The sequence below is a fragment of the Gopherus evgoodei genome, unplaced genomic scaffold (assembly GCF_007399415.2).
Source record: "Gopherus evgoodei ecotype Sinaloan lineage unplaced genomic scaffold, rGopEvg1_v1.p scaffold_35_arrow_ctg1, whole genome shotgun sequence".
Taxonomy (NCBI): Eukaryota; Metazoa; Chordata; order Testudines; family Testudinidae; genus Gopherus; species Gopherus evgoodei.
This window is the reverse complement of record NW_022060027.1, coordinates 2856796-2879284: the sequence shown is the minus strand read 5'-3', so window position 1 is coordinate 2879284 and position 22489 is coordinate 2856796. Positions and strand designations below refer to the sequence as shown.

The following is a 22489-nucleotide window of genomic DNA, read 5'->3' as shown; positions in this document are numbered from 1 at the left end:
GGGCTGGGGGACGTGGGATACCGGGTTAGAGGGGCCTGTGGAGCTGGGGGAGGCAGGGTAGAGGGGCCCATGGGGCTGTGGGAGGCAGGATGCTGGGATAGAGGGGTCTGTGGGGCTGGGGGAGGCGGGATACTGGGGGAGAGGGGCCTGTCGGCTCGGGATTTCGGTTACGGGAGCAAGTCAGTCAGAAAAGCTGGGATGGGAAAAGACGCCAACATTTAATGAGTCGTGGCCCCGGTTCCCTGCTCTGCGGGGGCCCCATTCCCCAGGTCCGCGGGGGCCCTATCCCCCTGCTCTGCGGGGGCCCCATTCCCCAGGTCCGCGGGGGCCCCGTCCTGCTGCTCTGCGGGGGCCCCATTCCCCAGGTCCGCGGGGGCCCCGTCCCGCTGCTCTGCGGGGGCCCCATTCCCCAGGTCCGCGGGGGCCCCGTCCCGCTGCTCTGCGGGGGCCCCATTCTCCAGGTCCGTGGGGGCCCCGTCCCCCTGCTCTGCGGGGGCCCCATTCTCCAGGTCCGCGGGGGCCCTGTCCCGCTGCTCTGCGGGGGCCCCATTCTCCAGGTCCGCGGGGGCCCCGTCCCGCTGCTCTGCGGGGGCCCCATTCTCCAGGTCCGCGGGGGCCCTGTCCCGCTGCTCTGCGGAGGCCCCATTCTCCAGGTCCGCGGGGGCCCCGTCCCGCTGCTCTGCGGGGGCCCCATTCTCCAGGTCCGCGGGGGCCCCGTCCCCCTGCTCTGCGGGGGCCCCATTCTCCAGGTCCACGGGGGCCCCGTCCCGCTGCTCTGCCGGGGGCTCTGTCCTGGCTGCCGCCGGCCCCTCCTCGGCCCCTGTGCCGCCCGCCGGCCTCGCTCGCCTCCTGTAACAAAGGAAGGCCCTGTCCCGGGCCGGGGCCTCAGGCTCCTGCCTCCCAGCCAGCCCCATGCCCCGGCCAGAGCCAGTGCCCCTAGAGGAATGGCTGCATCCCACCGCCCCCCAGCCAGCCCCCCCTACCCCAGACCCAAGCCAGTGCCCCTTAGATGGGAGTGGCCCCATTCCCCACCCCTGTCCCTCCCAGCCAGCCCCCAGCCCCAGGGTTGGATCGGGGCCCATCTCCATTCTCTTCCCCAGGACGCCTGGGTCCCACTTCCCTCTCCGCCGCCCACCTCTGTCTGATCCCCACTCACCCCACTGCAGCTCCCAGCACCAGCCCCAGCAGGCTCAGCCCCATGGCCAGGATCACGGCAGCTCCTGGGGAGAGAGAGGGGGCAGGAGTTAGGGGGCTGGGGCGGGAATTGGTGGTGGAAAGGGGGCTGTGGTTGGAGGTCGTGGAGGGGGCTCAGGGGGATGAATGGTTTGGGAGGCTGTGGAGGGCACCAGAGGGTGATGGGGAGGCTGGGGAGAGTGCGGGGGGTGCTGAGGTTTGGGGGCTGTGGGGAGATGGAACTAGAAGAGGCCATGGGGGTACTAGAGGGTGAATGGGGGGGGCTGTGGGGGAAACTGAAAAAGGTTCAGGAGAGTTCAGGGGGCTGTGGAGGATGCTGGGGTTTGAGGGCCATGGGGGGTGCAGCATGTGGAGGGATGTCGGAGTTCGAGAGGCTGGGGGTGTTCGGGTTCGGGGTTTGAGGGTGTTAGGGTTCGGTGGCTGGGAGTGTTGAGGTTTGGGGGTGTAGAGGAGTGTTGGGGTTCAGGAGTGTGGAGGAGGGCTGGAGTTTGGGGGCTGGGGGGTGTCGGGGGTGTTGGGGTTTGGTGCTGTGGAGGAGTGTTGGGGTTCGGTGGTTGGGGGTGTTGGGGTTTGGTGGTGTGGAGGAGTGTTGGGGTTCGGTGGTTGGGGGTGTTGGGGTTCGGTGGCTGGGGAGGAGTGTTGGGGTTCGGTGGCTGGGGGTGTTGGGGTTCAGTGGTGTGGAGGAGTGTTGGGGTTCGGTGGCTGGGGGTGTTGGGGATCGGGGGTGTGGAGGAGTGTTGGGGTTCGGTGGCTGGGGGTGTTGGGGTTCAGTGGTGTGGAGGAGTGTTGGGGTTCAGGGGTGTGGAGGAGTGTTGGAGTTTGGGGGCTGGGGGGTGTCGGGGTTCAGTGATGGGGTGTTGGGGTTCGGGGGTGTGGAGGAGTGTTGGGGTTCGGTGGCTGGGGGTGTTGGGGTTCAGTGGTGTGGAGGAGTGTTGGGGTTCGGTGGCTGGGAGTGTCGGGGTTTGGTGGTGTGGAGGAGTGTTGGGGTTCGGTGGCTGGGGGTGTTGGGGTTCGGGGGTGTGGAGGAGTGTTGGGGTTCGGTGGCTGGGGGTGTTGGGGTTCGGTGGTGTGGAGGAGTGTTGGGGCTCGGTGGCTGGGGGTGTCAGGGTTTGATGGCTGGGGGTGTTGGGGTTCGGGGGTGTGGAGGAGTGTTGGGGTTTGGTGGCTGGGGTGTTGGGGTTCGGGGGTGTGGAGGAGTGTTGGGGTTCGGTGGCTGGGGTGTTGGGGTTTGGTGGTGTGGAGGAGTGTTGGGGTTCAGGAGTGTGGAGGAGTGTTGGGGTTTGGTGGCTGGGGGTGTTGGGGTTCGGGGGTGTGGAGGAGTGTTGGGGTTCGGTGGCTGGGGGTGTTGGGGTTCGGGGGTGTGGAGGAGTGTTGGGGTTCGGTGGCTGGGGGTGTTGGGGTTCGGGGGTGTGGAAGAGTGTTGGGGTTTGATGGCTGGGGGTGTCAGGGTTCGGTGGCTGGGGGTGTTGGGGTTCAGGGGTGTGGAGGAGTGTTGGGGTTCGGTGGCTGGGGGTGTTGGGGTTCGGGGGTGTGGAGGAGTGTTGGGGTTCAGTGGCTGGGGGTGTCGGGGTTCAGGGGTGTGGAGGAGTGTTGGGGTTCGGTTGGTGGGGGTGTTGGAGTTCGGGGGTGTGGAGGAGTGTTGAGGTTCGGGGGTGTGGAGGAGTGTTGGGGTTCAGTGGCTGGGGGTGTTGGGGTTCGGGGGTGTGGAGGAGTGTTGGGGTTCGGTGGCTGGGGTGTTGGGGTTTGGTGGTGTGGAGGAGTGTTGGGGTTTGGTGGCTGGGGGTGTTGGGGTTTGGTGGTGTGGAGGAGTGTTGGGGTTTGGTGGCTGGGGGTGTTGGGGTTCGGGGGTGTGGAGGAGTGTTGGGGTTCAGGAGTGTGGAGGAGTGTTGGGGTTCGGTGGCTGGGGGTGTTGGAGTTCGGGGGTGTGGAGGAGTGTTGGGGTTCGGTGGCTGGGGGTGTCGGGGTTTGGTGGTGTGGAGGAGTGTTGGGGTTTGGTGGCTGGGGGTGTTGGGGTTTGGTGGTGTGGAGGAGTGTTGGGGTTTGGTGGCTGGGGGTGTTGGGGTTTGGTGGCTGGGGGTGTTGGGGTTCGGGGGTGTGGAGGAGTGTTGGGGTTCGGTGGCTGGGGGTGTTGGGGTTCGGGGGTGTGGAGGAGTGTTGGGGTTCAGTGGCTGGGGGTGTTGGGGTTCGGGGGTGTGGAGGAGTGTTGGGGTTTGGTGGCTGGGGGTGTTGGGGTTTGGTGGCTGGGGGTGTTGGGATTCGGGGGTGTGGAGGAGTGTTGGGGTTCAGGAGTGTGGAGGAGTGTTGGGGTTCGGTGGCTGGGGGTGTTGGGGTTCGGGGGTGTGGAGGAGTGTTGGGGTTCGGGGGTGTGGAGGAGTGTTGGGGTTCGGTGGCTGGGGGTGTCGGGGTTTGGTGGTGTGGAGGAGTGTTGGGGTTTGGTGGCTGGGGGGGTCAGGATTTGGGGGGCTGGGGCCATTGGGGTTTGGGGGTTACCTGCACAGACCCTCTGGTCCCTGCACCGAGCTTGGAGGCGTTCACAGCTGTCGCACTCAGACAAATCAAAGGGCTCAGGCCGTCCTGTTTGGGGGGGGGATCCCATTAGAGAGACACCTCCAGGGGAGCCGTCCCAGCCCCCCACATTCCTGGGGGCCCCTCCCCAGGGAGCAGTGTTGGGGGCTGGCCTAGAGCGCGAGATGCAGGAGCTGCGGCCCCCACCCCCAGGGGGGCAGACGGACGGACAGACGGACTCACCACAGGACGCACTGCACACTGCGAGGAGAGAGACACGGATCAGCGCAGGCAGAACGGCCCCGACCCCTAATCCAGCTCCCCACCCCAGCCAGGATGGAACCCAGGAATCGGGGCTCCCTGCCCCGCCCCCCCACCCTGAGCGGGCAGAGAACCCAGGAGTGAGGGGCACCGGCAGGGCTGGGGGGATCCCAGGGCAGGGCTAGGAGGGGCTGCGGGGTGGAGTTAGGGGCACCGGCAGAGCTGGGGGAGATCCCAGGGCTGGGCTAGCAGGGGCTGCGGGGCGGGAGTGAGGGGCACCAGCAGGGCTCGGGGGGAGCCCAGGGCTGGGCTAGCAGGGGGCTGCGGGGCTGGAGTGAGGGGCATCGGCAGAGCTGGGGGAGATCCCAGGGCTGGGATAGCAGGGGGCTGCGGGGCGGGAGTGAGGGGCACCGGCAGGGCTGGGGGAGATCCCAGGGCTGGGCTAGCAGGGGCTGCAGGTCGGGAGTGAGGGGCACCGGCAGGGCTCGGGGGGAGCCCAGGGCTGGGCTAGCAGGGGGCTGCGGGGCTGGAGTGGGGGCATTGGCAGAGCTGGGGGAGATCCCAGGGCTGGGCTAGCAGGGGCTGCGGGGCGGGAGTTAGGGGCACCGGCAGAGCTGGGGGAGATCCCAGGGCTGGGCTAGGAGGGGGCTGCGGGGCGGGAGTGAGGGGCACTGGCAGGGCTGGGGGAGATCCCAGGGCTGGGCTAGGAGGCAGCTGCAGGGCGGGAGTGAGGGGCACCGGCAGGGCTGGGGGGAGCCCAGGGCAGGGCTAGGAGGGGCTGCGGGGCGGGAGTGAGGGGCACCGGCAGGGCTGGGGGAGATCTCAGGGCTGGACTAGCAGGGGGCTGCGGGGCGGGAGTGAGGGGCACCGGCAGGGCTCGGGGGGAGCCCAGGGCTGGGCTAGCAGGGGGCTGCGGGGCTGGAGTGAGGGGCACCGGCAGAGCTGGGAGAGATCCCAGGGCTGGGCTAGCAGGGGCTGCGGGGCGGGAGTGAGGGGCACCGGCAGAGCTGGGGGGAGCCCAGGGCTGGGCTAGCAGGGGGCTGCGGGGCGGGAGTGAGGGGCACCGGCAGAGCTGGGGGGAGCCCAGGGCTGGGCTAGCAGGGGGCTGTGGGGCTGGAGTGAGGGGCATCGGCAGAGCTGGGAGAGATCCCAGGGCTGGGCTAGCAGGGGCTGCGGGGCGGGAGTGAGGGGCACCGACTCGGGCAGGAGGCGGACGCAGCGGGTACCTTGCTGCCGGACGGCTGCCGACGCTGCTCTCAGGCGCCGGGTGAAGTTCTGCTTTTCAAGCGCTGCCTCTTTCATCAGGCGTCCTGGATCTGTGGGGCAGGAGTGGGGGAGGGGAGGAATTGGGGGTGGAGGGCACCGTGTGTCACACAACTTATTTGGGCCATGCCCGGCCCCCGCGCACAGCTGGGAAGGAAGCTTCGTGCTCGGCCTGGAGCTGAACTGTTCATACGAGGCCACTGGAGCACGGGCCATGGTTAGAACTCAGGGCGACGGTGCCCCCCCACACCCCGTGTGTGCCAGGGCTGGGCTGACCTAGCCCCTGGGGTAGATGCAGGTAGGAGATGGCATTTGGCAACGTCCTGCTGGGAGGTGGAGTCCCTCCAGTGATGGGAACCCCCCCACGACCTGTCCTGATGGTGGGGTCTGCCCCAGGAAGGCCACTGCCTGGCTTGGGCTGGGTCATATGTTAGGGGACGGGGAGAGAGACATGGGAGAAGGTGGTGACGAAGCCCCTGATGGAAGCCCTGGGGCACGAGGGAACAAACCTCCCGGGAGAGCTTTTGGGCACAGGGCTGTGTCGGAGGAGGCGTGGGATTGTGAACAAAGAGCCCGTCTCCTGCAGTGTTTTGGGGGCCAAGGGCTCTTCTCCATCCCTGGCTGGTGCTCGGGTTGCAAGCAGGCCAGGATGCGACTGACGAAAGGGGATCGTCCCAAAGGTACCTCACTGCATCTCCAGCCCCAGTTCAGTCTAGACCAGGCCGGTGGGCGGGGGGGTGGAGGCCGGGGGGCGGGGGGATCCAGCCAGACGATCACACCGTCACCACTGGCCTTAGAATCTAGGGCTCGATTTCTCCTCTGAATGGCAACAGGCCACAAGACCCTGAATTTCGGCTAATGGCTCAGGTCAAAAGGGAAAAAGTCCCAACTTCTTGTCATCCCTTAGTTACTGGAGGGGCGTGGGGGGGCTGGGAGCCCGGACTCCTGGGTTCTCTCCCTGGCTCTGGGAGGGAAAGGCAAGCCCTGATCCATCACGGGGTTTGCTGCTCCCTCCAGGCGGGGCAGACAGGGCAGGTGGAGGGGGGCTGGGCCCCTGGCGCTCACCCTGCCGGTTGCGGGTGATGATCTGGTCCAGGCGATAGAAGAGCTTCCCAGCTTCTCGCTCCAGGCGCTCCCGTTCTGCGGCCGGACAGACGGACAGAGGTGAGGTTTGCTGCCTGTCAGCCCCTCCAGCACCCACCATGCCCCTCGGCCTGACTCAGGGGGGCGCTGGGCTGCAGGGCGGGGGTCAGGAGCTCAGCAGGGGGCACTGGGCTGCGGGGAGGGGGACGGGGGCTCATCAGGGGGCGCTGGGCTGTGGGGAGGGGGCGGGGGGCTCAGCAGGGGGCTGGGGGCTCAGCAGGGGGCACTGGGCTGCGGGTTAGGGGCTCAGCAGGGTGTGGGGGGCTCAGCAGGGGGCGCTGGGCTGTGGGGAGGGGAGCACGGGGCTCAGCAGAGGGCGCTGGGCTGTGGGGAGGGGAGCACGGGGCTCAGCAGGGGGCGCTGGGTTATGGGGTTTGGGGCAGGGGGCTCAGCAGGGGGCGCTGGGCTGTGGGGATTGGGGTGGGGGGCTCAGCAGGGGCTGCTGGGCTATGGGGAGCGGGGCGGGGGGCTCAGCAGGGGGCGCTGGGCTGCAGGGAGGGGGGAGCTATGGGAGCAGGGAGTGGGGGGCTCATCAGAAGCTGTTATGGGGAAGTCGGGGGGCTCAGCAGGGGTGTCAGTGGGGGATGCCGTGGGGGGAAGGGCAGGGGGTGCTGTGACCCCCAGGGGGGTCCCATTCCCCACCCCTCACCCATGACCCGGACACCGGGGTCCCCCCCCAGGATGAGGGCGCTGAGCTCCTGCTCCAGCCCCGCGGCCCCCCCGGGCTGCGCCGCCCCCAGCAGCAGCCGCACGTCGTAGTGGACGTAGGGGGGCGCGTCCGGCCAGCAGCGCAGGCAGGGGGCAGCGCCTGGGGCCAGCAGGGGCAGCACCAGCACCACCAGCGCCAGCATCGCCCCGGCAACCACCATGAGCTCACTTCCTGTTCTGTTCTAATCCTCCCTTACAGGCTGCTTCTGCCTCTGACATCACTTCCTGTTCTGCCTCCAGGCCTGCCATAAAGGTCTGTGCCACTTCTGACATCACTTCCTGTTCCGCCACTGACATCACTTCTTGTTGTGCCTCAGTTCTTCTTTAGCCCCTTCTGCGTCTGACATCACATCCTGGATCTCCTGTGACAAAGGGGGGGATTTTCTGTAATATTTTTACTAAGCCCATGTGTGCCTCAGTTTCCCCAATGCATTCAATGGCCACACTTTCCCCTTCACTGCTACCGTTGTTATTTTCAATATTCAGTTTGCTTGCAAAGTGTTTCAACAAGGAGTTTAACTCACTGGGTTTCGCTCCGGGACCCACGCCCAGAAACAAGCCTATCGCCACCATCCATGGGTTGACGAGCGTGTGAGAATTCGAACGAGTTCCCCAGCCAGCTCCTAGACCTGGTTTGTGTCTCAACCCGGCCCTTCCTCCTGCTGCCCCGAGGCCACGGCTGGGATCCGGGGGACTCTGCCCGGGGGAACAGGGCAACTCCTGGCACGGGGGGGGGACCAAAATCCCAGGATGGAGATCAAGGTCAAGGGTCAGCAATCCTGCATCACTTCCCATTCTGCTTCTGACATCACTTCCTGTTCTGTCTCCAATCCTTTCTAAGCCCCTCTTCTGCTGTGAACATCACTTCCTGTTCTGTCTCCAATCCTTTCTAAGCCCCTCTTCTGCTGTGAACATCACTTCCTGTTCTGCCTTCGACATCACTTCCTGATTGCCTTCAACTCTTCTTTAGCTCTATCTTCTGCCCCTGACATCACTTCCTGTTCTACATCCGCTCCTCCCACTAGCTGCCTGTTCAGCTTCTGACATCGTCTCTTGTGCTGCCTCCACCTCTTCTTTTAACCGCCTGTCACGGAGTCCCCGGGCGATGCTGGAACGGCTCCCTACGAAGCCCGGCAGGACTCTGGTGACGTCTCCTCTCTGCGAGCAGACTGGCTCCAGGGCAAGAAGCTCACACGGCTTCCACCTTCCTGGTCTGGCCCCAGAGCATTCAGCATCCTCTGCCCCTCCGAGGGCTTCCCCCAGCAAGTCCGCCCAGGTGGGGTCCTTGGGGAGCCCGTGGGCCCTGCACCCCAACTCCGCAGTCAGACGTGACTCTCAGCCAGCCAGTGAAACAGAAGTTTATTCAATGACAGGAACACAATCTAAAACAGAGCTTGTAGGTACAGAAACCGTACCCCAAGTCAGGTCCATCCTGGGGCCAGGGAGGCCAGACCTCTCTTTCCCCAGCCAGCTCTGCACTGAAACTCTCCAGCCCCATCTCTGGCCTTTGTCCTTTTCTTGGGCCAGGAGGTCACCTGATCCCTTTGTTCTCCAACACCTTCAGCTGGCACCTTGCAGGGGAGGGGCCCAGGCCATCAGTCCCAGGAGACAGGGTGTCGGCCATTCTCTGTGCAGACGGCATCACACTGGCCCTCTATGGCTCTGCAACAACCACACACTCTAATCCCACCACCTAGATACTTAAGAACTGCATAGGGGAAACTGAGGCACCAACACCGTATTCAGAGAAAACATTAAGGACATTCCCACTTCGTCACACTGCCTCTTCTGCCTCTGACATCACTTCCTGTTCTACACCTATTCCTCTCCTTAGATCCCAGTTCTGTTTGTGACATCATTTCCTGTGTGGCAGCCAACACCTTTTAACCCCCTCCTCTGCCTACAATGTCATTTCCTCCCTGCCTAGGACCACTCTGCCCCTCTGTGATGTCACTGGGGCGATGAGGTCACAGCGAGGCCGGGGATCCGTGGCCATGTCCTGCTCCCTCCTGCTCCTGCTGCTGCTGCTGCCCCCCTGGGGGGCGGGCGGCTGCCTGCACTGCGACCGGCCCTTCCTGCGGGGGCTGGGGGTTCTGCTGGGGGAGGCGGTGCCCTCTGAAGTGCCCAACCGGGACGCTCTAATTCAGCGCCAGGTCGAGGCCTTTGAGCGCCTCTACAGCACCCATCTGCCAGAGAAACACCACCGGGTGCTGGGTGCGTGCCCCTCCCCCAGGGGTACCTGGGCTGGGCAGCAGGAGGCTGCGGCAGGACTGGGGAGGGAGGAGTCCAGGGCTGGGCTAGCAGGGGCTGCGGGTCAGGAGTGAGGGGCACTGGCAGGGCTGGCGGGAGGCAGGGCTGGGCTAGCAGGGGCTGTGGGTCGGGAGTGAGGGTCACCGGCAGGGCTGGGGGAGAGCCCAGGGCCAGGCTAGCAGGGGTTGCGGGTCGGGAGTGAGGGCCACCAGCAGGGCTGGGGGGGAGTCCAGGGCTGGGCTAGCAGGGGCTGCGGGTCAGGAGTGAGGGGCACTGGCAGGGCTGAGGGGAGCCCAGGGCTGGGCTAGCAGGGGCTGTGGATCGGGAGTGAGGGGCACCAGCAGGGCTGGGGGGGAGTCCAGGGCTGGGCTAGCAGGGGCTGCGGGTTGGGAGTGAGGGGCACCGGCACAGTTGCTGGGGGGCAGAGAGCGCCCCCTTTGACCCCTTGGTTCCCTGTACAGATGTCCGCAGGATGCTGGCTGTGAAAGCTGCTCTGAGCGGCTGGCTGAGGGCTCTCAAGGAGACGCCCTGGAAAGGTGAGTCTGTGTGTGGGGTGAATCTGGGAGGGCTGAGAGTGGCCCAGGCTGGGTGGGGGCAGGGCTGGGGGTTCCAGGGGGCAGGGAGGCTGGACAGGAGCCGGCAGTGGCCGGGAGGTGGGGGGGCGGGAGTGGGGCTGTGGGTCTCCGAAGTGGGGCGTGGACCACGTGACAGGTGCCCCCATCTCGGCTGGCATTGGGGGAGGGGTGCCAGGTGCGCATGGGGCCTGCTGCCCCCCAGCAATGTCTGTCTGCCCCCCAGGAGTTCACCTGCTGCAGCTGACACTGGCCCAGCACCGCGACTCCCTGCGAACTCGCCTCCGAGAGGCCCTGGAGAGCTTCGCCGACTTGGGTAAGTGCCCCCAGAGATGGGGGGCTGCCCGCCCCACTCCCCCATGGGACAGCCAGGGACTCCCCATCTCCAGCCCTATGAGACACAAGCAGCATTGCGGGCGGAGCAGGGAGATCTGGGTCCAGAGTCCTTGAGATCAGGGTAAGGTCCTCTGGGTGGTAGGCGGGCGGTGGGGGGCTCTGAGGGGTGTGGGGGACAGGGAGTGCCCCATGGGAAGGGGGCTCTAACGCTGCGTCTGTCTGTGCTTCCCCCACAGCCTGCTCCGAGGACTGCAGTGAGTGTGGCCCCCCAGCGCCGACCCACAACCCCCTGCCAGCACCAGCTAGAGGGGAAAGGCCCCAGGCCCCATTCCCTGCCCCCCTGAGCCAACCAGTCCCTGCCCTGGGGCCGGATGGGAGCTGGTGCACCCTAGAGGGGAAAGGCCCCGTGCCCCATTCCCTGCCCCCCTGAGCCAGCCAGTCCCTGCCCTGGGGCCTGATGGGAGCCGGCGCCCTCTAGAGGGGAAAGGCCCCGGGCCCCATTCCTTGCCCCCCTGAGCCAGCCAGTCCCTGCCCTGGGGCCAGGTGGGAGCTGGCGCCCTCTAGAGGGGAAAGTCTCTAGGCCCCATTCCCCGCCCCCCTGAGCCAGCCAGTCCCTGCCCTGGGGCCGGATGGGAGCCGGCGCCCCCTAGAGGGAAAAGCCCCATGTCCCATTCCTGAGCCAGCCAGTCCCTGCCCTGGGGCCAGGTGGGAGCTGGCGCCCCCTAGAGGGGAAAGGCCCCGGGCCCCATTCCTTGTCCCCCTGAGCCAGCCAGTCTCTGCCTGAGGCCTGATGGGAGCTGGCGCCCTCTAGAGGGGAAAGTCTCTAGGCCCCATTCCCTGCCCCCCTGAGCCAGCCAGTCCCCATTCCCTGCCCTGGGGCCGGATGGGAGCCGGCGCACCCTAGAGGGAAAAGCCCCATGTCCCATTCCTGAGCCAGCCAGTCCCTGCCCTGGGGCTGGGTGGGAGCTGGCGGCCCCTGGAGGGCAGGGCGGGGTCTCCCTGTGGGTCCCTGACCTGGTCCCCTCTTTCCACATCCCAGCGGTTACGGAGGGGCCAGTTCTCGACTGCTGGACCTGCCTTCGCATCAATGCCCAGTGCTTCGACGGGGAGCTCTGCGGAGGTAGCTGCTGCCAGGGGGCAGGACAGTGGGGGGGCAGCTGGGGGAGGGGAGGACGGGGGGCTGTCGGGCAGTGAGGTGAAGGGGGGCTGATGGGTAGTGGGGTGAACAGGGGATTAGCAGGGGGTGAGGGGTATGGGGGTTTTGGGGGGCAGTGTGGTGAATGGGGGTCAGCAGGCAATGTGGGGTACTGGGGGCAGTGGAGTGAATAGGGACCTGGGGGGTGGCAGGGGGTGTGGGGTACTGGGGTTTGGGGACAGAGGGGTGAATAGGGGCCTAGGGGGTGTGGGGTATTGGGGGTTGGGGGCAGAGGGGTGAATGGGGGCCTAGAGGGTGTGGGGTACTGGAGGTTGGGGGCAGTGAAGTGAATGGGGGCCTGGGGGACGGCAGGGGGTGTGAGGTACTGGGGGTTGGAGGCAGAGGGGTGAATGGGGGCCTGGGGGGTGTGGGGTATGGGAGTTGGGGGCAGTGGAGTGAATGGGGGCCTGGGGGGCGGCAGGAGGTGTGGGATACTGAGGATTCGGGGGTAGTGGGGTGAATGGGGGCCTGGGGGGTGGCAGGGGGTGTGGGATACTGGGGGTTGGGGGCAGTGGGGTGAATAGGGTCTGGGGGGTGGCAGGGGGTGTGGGCTCCTGGAGGTTGGGGGGCAGTGGGGTTAATTGGGACTTGGAGGGCAGAGGTATGAACCAGGGGTCTGTTGGTCAGTGGGGTGGAGGTGTGGGGGGCGCTCGGGGCTCACCCCCTTCCTGTCCCCAGAGGAGGACCCACGGGACGCGGAGAGGAAGGAAATCACCCTCTATCTCTTCCTGGTCTGCCAGTCCGTGCTACTGGCCTCAGCCGCCCTGCTGTGAGTGCCCTGCCTGGACCTGGGGGGTGCAGGATGGGGGGCTGCCCTGGGTACCCTACATTCCCTGCCTCTGACGCCCACCACCCACATTTCCCCCCTTCACAGCAACCCTGCCCCCATGCACCCCAAAACCTGAGATCACCCACTAATTGAGGCAGATTCTGGGGGCCTCTGCCCCTCCGGGCTGACCGCAGATATTGAAAGTGGGGTGACCCCACCAAGCACTCGGAGGAATCTGAACAGCCCTCCCAGAGCTGGGGATAGAACCCAGGAGTCCTGGCTCCCAGCCCCCCCTGCTCTAACCACTAGACCCCACTCCCCTCCCAGAGCCAGGGAGAGAACCCAGGAGTCTGGGGGTGGGGGCAGGGGGCAGACCCTGACAGCCGCTCCCCCCTAGGTACTGTGTGTGCTGCCGACACCGCAGGTGGCTGGAGGAAAGGGCCTGGGCCGGACCGGGCACGTGGCTGGCGTGCTAGCCAGGTGAGGGACTGACAAGGGGGCAGCGGGACCCGGACCCCCAGCCTGGGGGGGCAGCAGGACCCAGCCCCTCCCCTACCTGGGCATGCCAGGCCCCAAGGCTTCCCCAGTGTAAGCCTGGAAATAAAATACTGTTGTAGTTTGTACATAGATTCCTCACTGGGAGTGGGGGCTAGTGGTTAGAGTGGGGGGGGCTGGGAGCCAGGATTCCTGGGTTCTCTCCCCAGCTCTGGGAGGGGAGTGGGGTCTAGTGGTTAGAGTGGAGCCGGTGGGGGGGGAGCTGAGAGCCAGGACTGGGTTCTCTCCCCGGCTCTGGGAAGGGAGTGGGGTCTAGTGGTTAGAGCGGAGTGGGGGTGTGGGGGGGGCTGGGAGCCAGGACTCCTGGGTTCTCTCCCTGGTCTGGGAGGAGAGTGGAGCTAGTGGTTACAGCAGGGGGCTCGGAGCCAGGACACCTGGGTTCTATCCCTGGCTCTGGGAGGGGAGTGGGGTCTAGTGGTTAGAGTGGGGTGGGAGCCAGGACCCTACCCAAAACCTTGTTGTCTGTGTTTAATTTCAAGCTGAGGCAGGAGGGGTCTGCGATCTGGGGGCCGGGGGCTAGCGCCTCCTGTCTGTGATCTCCACCTCGGCAGCTCCCGCGTCCTTGCAGCCCCGCCCCAGGTGGCTGCCAGGCCCCGGGCCGGGGTGCTTGTGTGGGTGCTACTACCTCAGGGACTGCTGGTTCCTCCAATAGGTGACGGCCCTGGGGGGCGAGAGACAGAGTCAGACGACCCGGACAGTGACTGCTCGCTCGCGGGGGATGCGGCCGTTCTGGGGGTCTCCGGAAATGCAGGCGGCTCTGCGGGGGTCTCGGGGGATGCAGCCGGCTCTTGGGGGCCATGGGGGATGAGGCTGGCTCTGGGGGGTCTCAGGGGGTGCAGCCAGCTCAGGGGGGGCATGGAGGATGCAGCCAGGTCTGGGGGGGTCTCAGGGGGTGCAGCCAGCTCGGGGGGGGGGCACGGAGGATGCAGCTGGCTCTGGGGGGTCTCAGGGGATGAGGCTAGCTGCGGGGGGGAGCACGGAGGATGCAGCCGGCTCTGGGGGGTCTCAGGGGATGAGGCCAGCTCGGGGGGGGGGGCACAGAGGATGCAGGCGGCTCTGGGGGGGTCTTAGGGGGTGCAGCCAGCTGGGGGGGGCAGAGAGGATGCAGCTGGCTCTGGGGGAACTCAGGAGGGGCGGCCAGCTTGGTGGGGGATCACGGAGGATGCAGCTGGCTCTGAGGGGTCTGAGGGGGTGCAGCCAGCTCGGGGGGGGGGCACAGGATGCAGCTGGCTCTGGGGGAGCTCAGGAGGTGCAGCCAGCTTGGGGGGGGCAGAGAGGATGCAGCTGGCTCTGGGGGAACTCAGGAGGGGCGGCCAGCTTGGTGGGGGATCACGGAGGATGCAGCTGGCTCTGAGGGGTCTCAGGGGGTGCAGCCAGCTCGGGGGGGGGCACAGAGGATGCAGCTGGCTCTGGGGGAGCTCAGGAGGTGCGGCCAGCTTGGGGGGGGAATCACAGAGAATGCAGCTGGGTCTGAGGAGTCTCAGGGGGCGCAGCCAGCTTGCGGGGGGCACGGAGGATGCAGCCGGCTCTGGGGCGCGTGGGTTTCTCTCACTCACGCGACGCTCAGCGCCAGGAAGAGCAGGGCTCCCATGCACAGCACCACGGAGACGCCGGTCCGGGCGATGGCCGGGCCAGGGGCTGGGGGCCGGTACCGCAGGGAGAGCCGGACCTGGGAGTCCACTGTGTTGTGGAGGGGGGTTAGGAGCTGACAGAGCTGAAGGACCCTCCTGAGTATCCCCCCCCACAACTGCTGTCTGCCCCCCTCAGCGCTGACCCAACCACGACACCCCCCACGTGGGGGGCTGGGGTCAGTGATATCCCCGGGCATCAGCTCTGTGCCCCTCCCTGCCCCATGGCCATGCTGAAGCCCCCATATCCCCCCGACCCTGCACCCCACAGCCCCGCTGGACATCACGCTCATCTGCCCATGGCTCCCTGCCCCCCACCCCTCTGCCCCTCAACTCCCCCCCTACCAAGGCAGTGGTGCTGCTTCAGACACACGGCTTTGGCCTTCCTGCAGCTGGTGCAGTCGAAGACGTCATAGTAGAGCCAGCCTGGGAAGGGGGAAAGCATGAAACATCCAGCCCCCGCCCCCCATCCTGTGCCCCATTTCCTGCCCTCCGAACCAGCCAGTTCCTCCCCCCTGGGGCCAGATCAGGGCCGGTGCCCCCTAGGGGGACAGGCCCCCTGCCCCATTCCCTGCCCCCCGAGCCAGCCGGTTCCTCCCCCCGGGGCCAGATCAGGGCCGGCGCCCCCTAGGGGGACAGGCCCCGTGCCCCCCAAGCCAGCCGGTTCCTCCCCCCGGGGCCAGATCAGGGCCGGCGCCCCCTAGGGGGACAGGCCCCGTGCCCCCCAAGCCAGCCGGTTCCTCCCCCCGGGGCCAGATCAGGGCCGGCGCCCCCTAGGGGGACAGGCCCCGTGCCCCCCAAGCCAGCCGGTTCCTCCCCCCGGGGCCAGATCAGGGCCGGCGCCCCCTAGGGGGACAGGCCCCGTGCCCCCCAAGCCAGCCGGTTCCTCCCCCTGGGGCCAGATCAGGGCCGGCGCCCCCTAGGGGGACAGGCCCCGTGCCCCCCAAGCCAGCCGGTTCCTCCCCCCGGGGCCAGATCAGGGCCGGCGCTCCCTAGGGGGACAGGTCCCGTGCCCCCCAAGCCAGCCGGTTCCTCCCCCCGGGGCCAGATCAGGGCCGGCGCCCCCTAGGGGGACAGGCCCCGTGCCCCCCAAGCCAGCCGGTTCCTCCCCCCGGGGCCAGATCAGGGCCGGCGCCCCCTAGGGGGACAGGCCCCGTGCCCCATTCCCTGCCCCCCGAGACAGCCGGTTCCTCCCCCCTGGGGCCAGACCGGGGTCGGCGCCCCCTAGGGGGACAGGCCCCCTGCCCCATTGCCTGAGCAGCGATGGAAAGTTGACTTACCACAGGTTTTGGGGTTACAAGCTGGGGAGAGAGAAACCGATCATAGCCCCAGACTGTGACTGAAGGGTCCCCCAGAACTGGGGGATTGGGGGGGTTGGAGGAAGGGGGAGAGGCTCAGGGGCAGCCCCGGCCCTCTCCCCAGGAGCAGGTACCTTTTGCCTGATGCTCCTTCAGAGCCGATTTCAGCTCCATGGTTGTTCTGCGCCTGTAAGCGACCAGCGCGTCCAGCAGGGCCTGGTCTGCGGACAGATGGGGGAGTGACTCCAGTGCGGGGGGTACTGTGGGGTGCTGGGAGAAGGGGGCTATAGGTTGTGGGGCTATGCGGAACGGTAGGGTGCTGGGGGCATGGTACTGTGGGGTGTGGGGCACTGTGGGGTACCGGGGGCATGGGACTGTGGCATGCTGGGAGGTGCTGGACTGTGGGGGGTGGGGCTGTGGAGCATGGGACTGTAGGGTGCAGGGCTCTGGGGCACTGTGGGGTGCTGCTGGTGCTGTGGGGCACAGGACTGTTGGGCACTGTAGGATGCTGGGGGCGCTGTGGGGTGTGGGCCTGTGGCACGCTGGTGGTGCTGTGGGATGCTGGGGGTACTGTGGGGTGCTGGGGGGCGCTGTGGGGTGCGGGACTTTGTGGCGCTGCTGGTGCTGTGAGGCGCTGAGGGGTGCTGCACAGTGCTGGTGTTGCTGTGGAATGCTGGGGGCTCTGTGGGTGTGGGCCTGGGGGGTGCTGTGGGGTGCTGGTGGCACTGGGGGTGCAGGAGTGGGGGCTGCTGTGGGGCACTGGTGATGCTGTGGGGCACTGGGGGCTGTCACCTGTTAGGGCGCTTCGTTCCAGGCCGGCTGCCGTCAGCCTCACGCGGTGGATCAGGGCGTTGATGCTGCTCAGAGCTGGAAGGGGGGAGAAAACATCGGCCCCAGGTGGACTGTGGTGCCCGCCCACCGTCCCGCCCCCTGCAGCACAGCGCCCCCTAGCGCTGCCCTGGGGCCAGCCCTGAGTGCCAGGGCAGTGGGGGCTTGGAGGGTTGGGTACAGAGGGAACAGTGGAGTGTTGGTGGATTCAGATCTCATCCCTTCTGCCCTATGACTCCCCCCCACATGCAGTGTCCTCAGGCTGTGCCCACTGGATACCCCCAGTCATGCCCCCCCAGAGGTCCCTTGACCGTGCCCTCTACCAGCTGTGCCTGCAAACTGGCTGGTGGCGTAGTGGCGGAAGAACTCGCCCTCCATGCCACGCAGCAGGACCTGGGCCCGCGCCCGCAGGCGGCTGTCGCGGATCTGCCGGGGCACCAGGCCGGTGCGGAGCGATTCCAGGGTGCTGCGGATCTGCCGGTCGCACTGCAGGCAGCCCCCGGCCCCCGCCACCAGCCAGGCCCCCAGCACAAGGGGAGCCAGGAGCGCCATGGCGCAGCCCAGTGGGACGAGTTCTGCCCGTTCTCAGCCCCACCGTGCGCCAGGCACCAGGGAGAATCCTCGGGGCAAGGGTGACCTCACAATGCAGTGTGGGATTGTGGGTACGGTGTGGGCAGAGGAGTGTGTGGGTACAGAGTCGCGCCGGGCTCTGGTCAGACACAAAATCACCGAGATCGGGGCCCCGTCAGGCTGGGCGCTGCCCAGACACGGATTCCCCAAGATCGGGGCCCCGTCGGGCCAGGCGCTGCCCAGACACGGAGTCGCCGAGATCGGGGCCCTGTTGGGCCGGGTGCTGCCCAGACACAGATTCCCAGAGATCGGGGCCCCGTCGGGCCGGATGCTGCCCAGACATGGAGTCGCCGAGATCGGGGCCCCATCGGGCCGGGCGCTGACCAGACATGGAGTCGCCGAGATTGGGGCTCCGTCGGGCTGGGTGCTGCCCAGACACGGATTCCACGAGATCAGGGCCCCGTTGGGCCGGGCGCTGCCCAGACATGGAGTCGCTGAGATCGGGGCCCCGTCGGGCTGGGTGCTGCCCAGACACGGATTCCCCGAGATCAGGGCCCCATTGGGCCGGGTGCTGCCCAGACATGGAGTTGCTGAGATCGGGGCCCCGTCGGGCTGGGTGCTGCCCAGACACGGATTCCCTGAGATCAGGGCCCCATTGGGCCGGGCGCTGCCCAGACACGGAGTCGCCGAGATCGGGGCCCCGTCGGGCTGGGTGCTGCCCAGACACGGATTCCCCGAGATCAGGGCCCCATTGGGCCGGGCGCTGCCCAGACATGGAGTTGCTGAGATCGGGGCCCCGTCGGGCCAGGTGCTGCCCAGACACGGAGACACAGAGCAAGAGAGATTCCCTGTCCCAATGATCGCCAGTCTAACCGGACAACGTGTGGGAGGGGAAGTATAACGTAGCCCCAGCTTTGCCGTGACCCCCTGTGAGCCTGGCAGCAGGGCCTGTCCCCTCTTGGTGGCATGGGAAGACCCCACCTCCCGATGCTGTTTGATGCCTGGGCTGGGGGTTGAGTGTGGGTGACAGCAGGGGGCTGTGGTGGTGGCACAGAGTGCCTGGGCCGGGATTGGGGGGGGGGTGCCAGGCTGGCTCCTTCTGCCAGCCAGCTCCACTGAATCCCCAGGCTTGGTGCTGGGCTCCGGAGGGCTCACTCTCCCGTGGCCCGGTCTGGTGCTGTGTCATTGCAGGCAGGGTCCATGTCCGGGGCGGGCGGAGGAACCCCCCAAGCCTGGCAGCACCCAGTTCCAGCCCCTGGTGGCTTAAGCCGCAAGTGGTCAGGGCAACCTGGGCGGGGCAGGGTGTGGGGGGTGAGCGCGCCGGCCCGGAGGCCTGGGCAGTGGGGGTGTGTGTGCCGGCCCGGGGCTCCATGCACAGGGAATTCGGACAGAGGGTGAGTCTGGCAGCCGCTTGGGACCTCTGCAGGGAAGATTGGGGTCCTGTTCCCAGCTATGGGAGGGGAGTGGGGTCTAGTGGTTAGAGCAGGGGCAATGGGGGGGGGCTGGGAGCCAGGACTCCTGGGTTCCGTGCCTGCGGTGGAAGGGGGCGCTTTGCTGGTCCAATGACTATCTGCCCCCCCGCGGGGCCCCAGACAATGGGCCCCATTGATCCCGCCATCCCCCGTCCCCCCAAGCTTCACACAAAGCGCCCCATTCAGCCGCCACTCGCCCCACCCCCGCCAGTATTTGCGCTCGGTCGATTGGTCAGAACCTCTGCCGCTCACCCTCACCTCCCGCCCACGTCTTAGTGGGCGTGGCCTTCCCCCCATCAACCTATCGGAGGGCTACTGTGGGGTCCCACCCCTGTGCCATTGGTGGGCTGCCTCGGAGGGGGCGGGGCCATAGCACCGGGACACCGCCCCCCAGCCCGGGGCAGCGCAGTAGCTCCTTGGCCGCTGGACCGGCAGCACCTGGCTGATGTGGGGGGGACGAGGGGGGGGCCTGGCTTTGTCCCCTCCCCCACTCTCCTGGGGGGGCACCCGGCTGGCGGGGGTGCCCCTTGGGCCTGGATGGGTCCAAAAATGCAATAATCTAATTGCATAAATTTACATAAATTTGCATAATCACCCGGCTGCCTCTCCGGGCCAGTGAGCACGGCTCGGCCTTGTCAATAGCCCGTGAGAGCTGCGGCCAACACCTCCCCGGCCCGGACACCCTCCTCCGGCCCTGCTCAGGTAACCCCCGCGCAGGCGGGCGCCGGTACCGGCCCGTGCTAGGAAGGGGGGGCCGCGATCCGGTCCGGGGGACCTGGTAGCCCCAGCAGGGGGCTGGCCCGGGGGGCCTGTTACCTGTCCTAGGGGTCGTGTTATCCGCACCATGGGGCTGGCCTGCGGTCCTGTTATCTGCAGCAGGGGGCTGGCCTGGGGGTCCCATTATTCGCACTATGGGGCTGGCCCGAGGGTCCCGTTATCTGCAGCAGGGGCCTGGCCCGGGGGTCCTGTTATCCACACCATGGGGCTGGCCCGGGGCTCCTGTTATCCGCACAGGGGGGCTGGCCCGGGGGTCCTGTTATCTGCAGCAGAGAGGTGGCTCGGGGGTCCTGTTATCCACACCATGGGGCTGGCCCGGGGGTCCTGTTATCTGCAGCAGAGAGGTGGCCCGGGGGTCCTGTTATCCGCACAGTGGGGCTGGCCCGGGGGTCCTGTTATCTGCAGCAGAGAGGTGGCCCGGGGTCCCGTCATCTGCAGCAGGAGATTGACCCGGGGTCCTGTTACCTGGTCCCAGGGGTCCCGTTATCTTCACCAGAGGGCCAGCCCGCGGGTCCTGTTATCTGGTCCCTGGGGTCCCGTTATCTGCAGCAGGGAGGTGGCCCGGGAGTCCCGTCATCTGCAGCAGGAGACTGGCCCAGAGGTCTCTTTAGCTGGTCCCGGGGGTCCTGTTATCTGCCGCGGGGGGTCCCCTTATCTGGCCCTGGGGTCCCCTTATGCTCAGCAGGGTGCCAGCCTGGGGGTCCCCTGGTCTGACCCCGGGAACTGGCCTGGGGCAAGGCCGAGTTCGGTTTGTTTCTTTGCTGGGGGCTGTGCAGTGACATGACACGATTCCCTTTCCTGGGCGAGATCCTCTGCCGAGGCCTGGTGGGTGCGGTGGGGAACGGAACCTGCTGTCCGGCGGGTCCGTGTCTCGCTCACGGGCCGGGGCAGAAAGAGAGGAACCAGGCCAGGCAGGTTCCTTGACCCCCCAAAGCGGGGTCTGTTTAGGGCGAGGGACGCCAGAATTTTTCTGTGGCTTATGCTGGGCAAAGCGGCTCAATGTGGCATGAAATTCCCTCGGCATGGGAGGAGATTCCCATGTTGGCACGTAGGCCGGGAAGACTTTTCGGTGCCGCTCCGCATCCGGGGGCGGGGGGGAACTGAGGTGGGTTTGTGCCAGGGGGAAAAGACGCCCGGACTCTTAGCTTTCCATAGGAGCTAAGGCCGTGAGACGGCGGCTCTGCCCTCCCCCCCCCTCGCGTGCTGAACGACTCTGGTCTCTGGCATCTGTCCCTGTTTAGCTGGGCTGTGGACCCTGCGTCCCCGGAGAGGGACTGGTTTCTAGCCGCAGCGGGTCGGCCCAGGCAAACGCAGCGGCTTGTGCTAGAGGTTTACGTGGGACCTGAGTTCTCGCGGGTATTTTCTGTGGCTTCGGATACCCGTGTTGCTCGGCGCACCAGACTCCTGCTGGCTTTGCCGGCCCAGCCCAGCTGAGCGTGGGGGTGGTGATACTGGGCTGGCGCGGGCCTGGCTGCTGGAAGAAACTCCCCCAGGGTACGGCCCCTTTCATACTGGGAAGGAAGGCCCCATGCTTCTCGATTTTGCAAGCAGAACGGCCCGGCACCCCAGAGGGAATTGCACCGTATCAAATCTCTCCCCCGCACCGTTTTTTCCGGCAGCAATTGGTGCCTGGGCCCTGCCTGGCTCGGGCTGGAGCTGCGGCCGTAAGGACTGAGTTAGGCTCTGAGCGGCACTGGGCTGTGGTGAGGACGCGAATCGTAGCCAGCAGCTGATTCGAACTGACGGGGGTGGAGTGGTGGCCCCCGTCCGGTTGAAAGGGATGAGGGTGGGAATGGGAGGGTCCTGTCACCGGGAGGGAGGGCGCCCGGGCACTGGGCTGGCTGTATTTATATCCCCGTGCTGAGAATCTGGGCCGGCTCCTTTTGCACCGAAAATAGGCGGCCGGCCCTCTTGTTCTTGGCGGGAGCCATGAGCCCAAGGGGAGGCTGCCAGACCAATTAGCTGGCGCGTCGGGATCAGGGAGCCAGAGGGGAGCGGGAGATGGACAGGCACCTGCAGGGCCGGCTTGGCGTGATTCCACCCCCCCGCTGTGTCTTCAGTGACAGTGCAGGGTTGGGGGGGAAGGAAGGGAGAGAAGAGGCCGCTGGGCATTTTGGGGCTGGGCCTTTCCTTAGGGGACTTTGATCTTTCAGATTGGCAGGGGCAGGGAATGGGATGTTTCCCTCCAAGCTGGTCCCATGGCTCTAACCACTAACCCCCACTCCCCTTCCAGAGATGGGGAGAGAACCCAGGAATCCTGGCTCTCAGCCCTTCTGCTCTAACTTCTAGTCCCCACAACCCCTCCCTCCCCCGAGCTGGGGAGAGAACTCAGGAGTCCTGCTCTGAGCACTAGACCTCACTCCCTTTCCACCTCCATCAACCCCCCCTTGGCAATAACTGCCCCTGTAGAGGGAGGTTGAGGGCAGGACAGGACAGGGAGATGGATTCCCACCCCCACAGTCACATCTACCCCGGTATCCTGCCCCCTCTCTGCCCACCAGCCCATCTCCCCTGGCTTTGGCAGATTCCCTGCCTGGTGCTCACTGAGCCGGGGTGAGGGGGACGCCTGGCCAGACGATTCACGAGGGGCTGGGGGTGGGGGGTGATGCAGCCTGGCCTGTGGGTCTCAGAGGCATTCCTGGCATTCCACAGCACAGACCACAATTATGCTGAGAGCACCCTCCCCTCACCCCTGGCGCGATGGGCCTGGCTCAGAGCCCTGACCCTGCCAGAGCTGGGGGGAGAACCCAGGAGTCCTGGCTCCCAGCCCTCCTGCTCTAACAACTAGTCCCCACTCCCCTCCCAGAGCTGAGGAGAGAACCAGTCATGATGGCCAAAGCCTGCTTGTGTCTCCTAGGGATTATTCCCCCTTGAGGCATCGGGGCCCGTCTTGCCTGCCCGGGGAGAGCACCCGCTGCTGAGCCCCCCACTCCCTGCAGCCTAACGCCCCCAGTGCTGCCTTGGGGCATGGGGCCTGCACTGCCCAGCCACAGAGAGCCCCCTGCTGAGCCCCCCGCATCCCAGCGCCCCCTAGTGCTGCCCTAGGGCATGGGGCCTGCACTGCCTGGCTGCAGAGAGCGCCCCCTGCTGATCCATCCCCAGGGCAGTCCCGTGGGTCCAGCTGTGTCGTCCCTCCTCCACGTGCTGACCTGGCCAGAACCCGCT

At 66.9% G+C, this 22489-nt stretch overlaps 4 protein-coding genes across 20 annotated transcripts in view; 2 read left to right on the top strand and 2 right to left on the bottom strand.

The window, feature by feature from the left end:
• Positions 1-198: 198 nt before the first annotated feature.
• Positions 199-7823, bottom strand: LOC115641585 (skin secretory protein xP2-like). 7 transcript variants are annotated; one of them, XM_030544875.1, is made up of 7 exons: positions 7599-7823; positions 7272-7436; positions 6289-6363; positions 5187-5276; positions 3685-3960; positions 1157-1220; positions 199-867 (listed from the first exon to the last, which is right to left on the bottom strand). In XM_030544875.1, exons 4-7 carry the CDS (start codon positions 5260-5262, stop codon positions 219-221), a joined length of 1065 nt encoding a protein of 354 aa, XP_030400735.1. In that variant the 5' UTR covers positions 5263-5276; positions 6289-6363; positions 7272-7436; positions 7599-7823; the 3' UTR covers positions 199-218. The 7 variants fall into 7 exon arrangements, with proteins under 7 accessions (XP_030400735.1, XP_030400736.1, XP_030400737.1 ...); XM_030544876.1 differs by having other exon boundaries at positions 7272-7433; XM_030544877.1 differs by lacking the exons at positions 7272-7436; positions 7599-7823 and having other exon boundaries at positions 3685-3768; positions 3943-3960; positions 6289-6498.
• A 1212-nt stretch (positions 7824-9035) lies between these two features.
• IZUMO3 (IZUMO family member 3) lies at positions 9036-12422 on the top strand. The gene is made up of 6 exons (XM_030544740.1): positions 9036-9288; positions 9786-9860; positions 10123-10212; positions 10469-10486; positions 11272-11352; positions 12106-12422. The coding sequence occupies exons 1-6, from the start codon at positions 9036-9038 to the stop codon at positions 12198-12200; spliced, it is 612 nt and encodes a 203-aa protein (XP_030400600.1). The 3' UTR covers positions 12201-12422.
• Positions 12423-13372: 950 nt separating this feature from the next.
• On the bottom strand, positions 13373-17057 carry IZUMO2 (IZUMO family member 2). Its single transcript, XM_030544739.1, has 6 exons — positions 16829-17057; positions 16470-16544; positions 15812-15898; positions 14725-14805; positions 14308-14431; positions 13373-13412 (listed from the first exon to the last, which is right to left on the bottom strand). Exons 1-6 carry the CDS (start codon positions 17055-17057, stop codon positions 13373-13375), a joined length of 636 nt encoding a protein of 211 aa, XP_030400599.1.
• Positions 17058-18984: 1927 nt separating this feature from the next.
• Positions 18985-22489, top strand: part of LOC115641537 (myosin-10-like) — a 58936-nt gene continuing 55431 nt past the window's right edge. For 6 of the 11 annotated variants that reach the window (XM_030544754.1, XM_030544748.1, XM_030544746.1 and 3 more), the window contains exon 1: positions 18985-19249. The gene's annotated coding sequence lies outside the window, so the exon portion shown is untranslated. Of the gene's footprint in view, positions 19250-20693; positions 21028-22489 lie in introns of those variants that run through there. The other 5 variants (XM_030544753.1, XM_030544751.1, XM_030544752.1 and 2 more) reach the window with 2 other exon arrangements.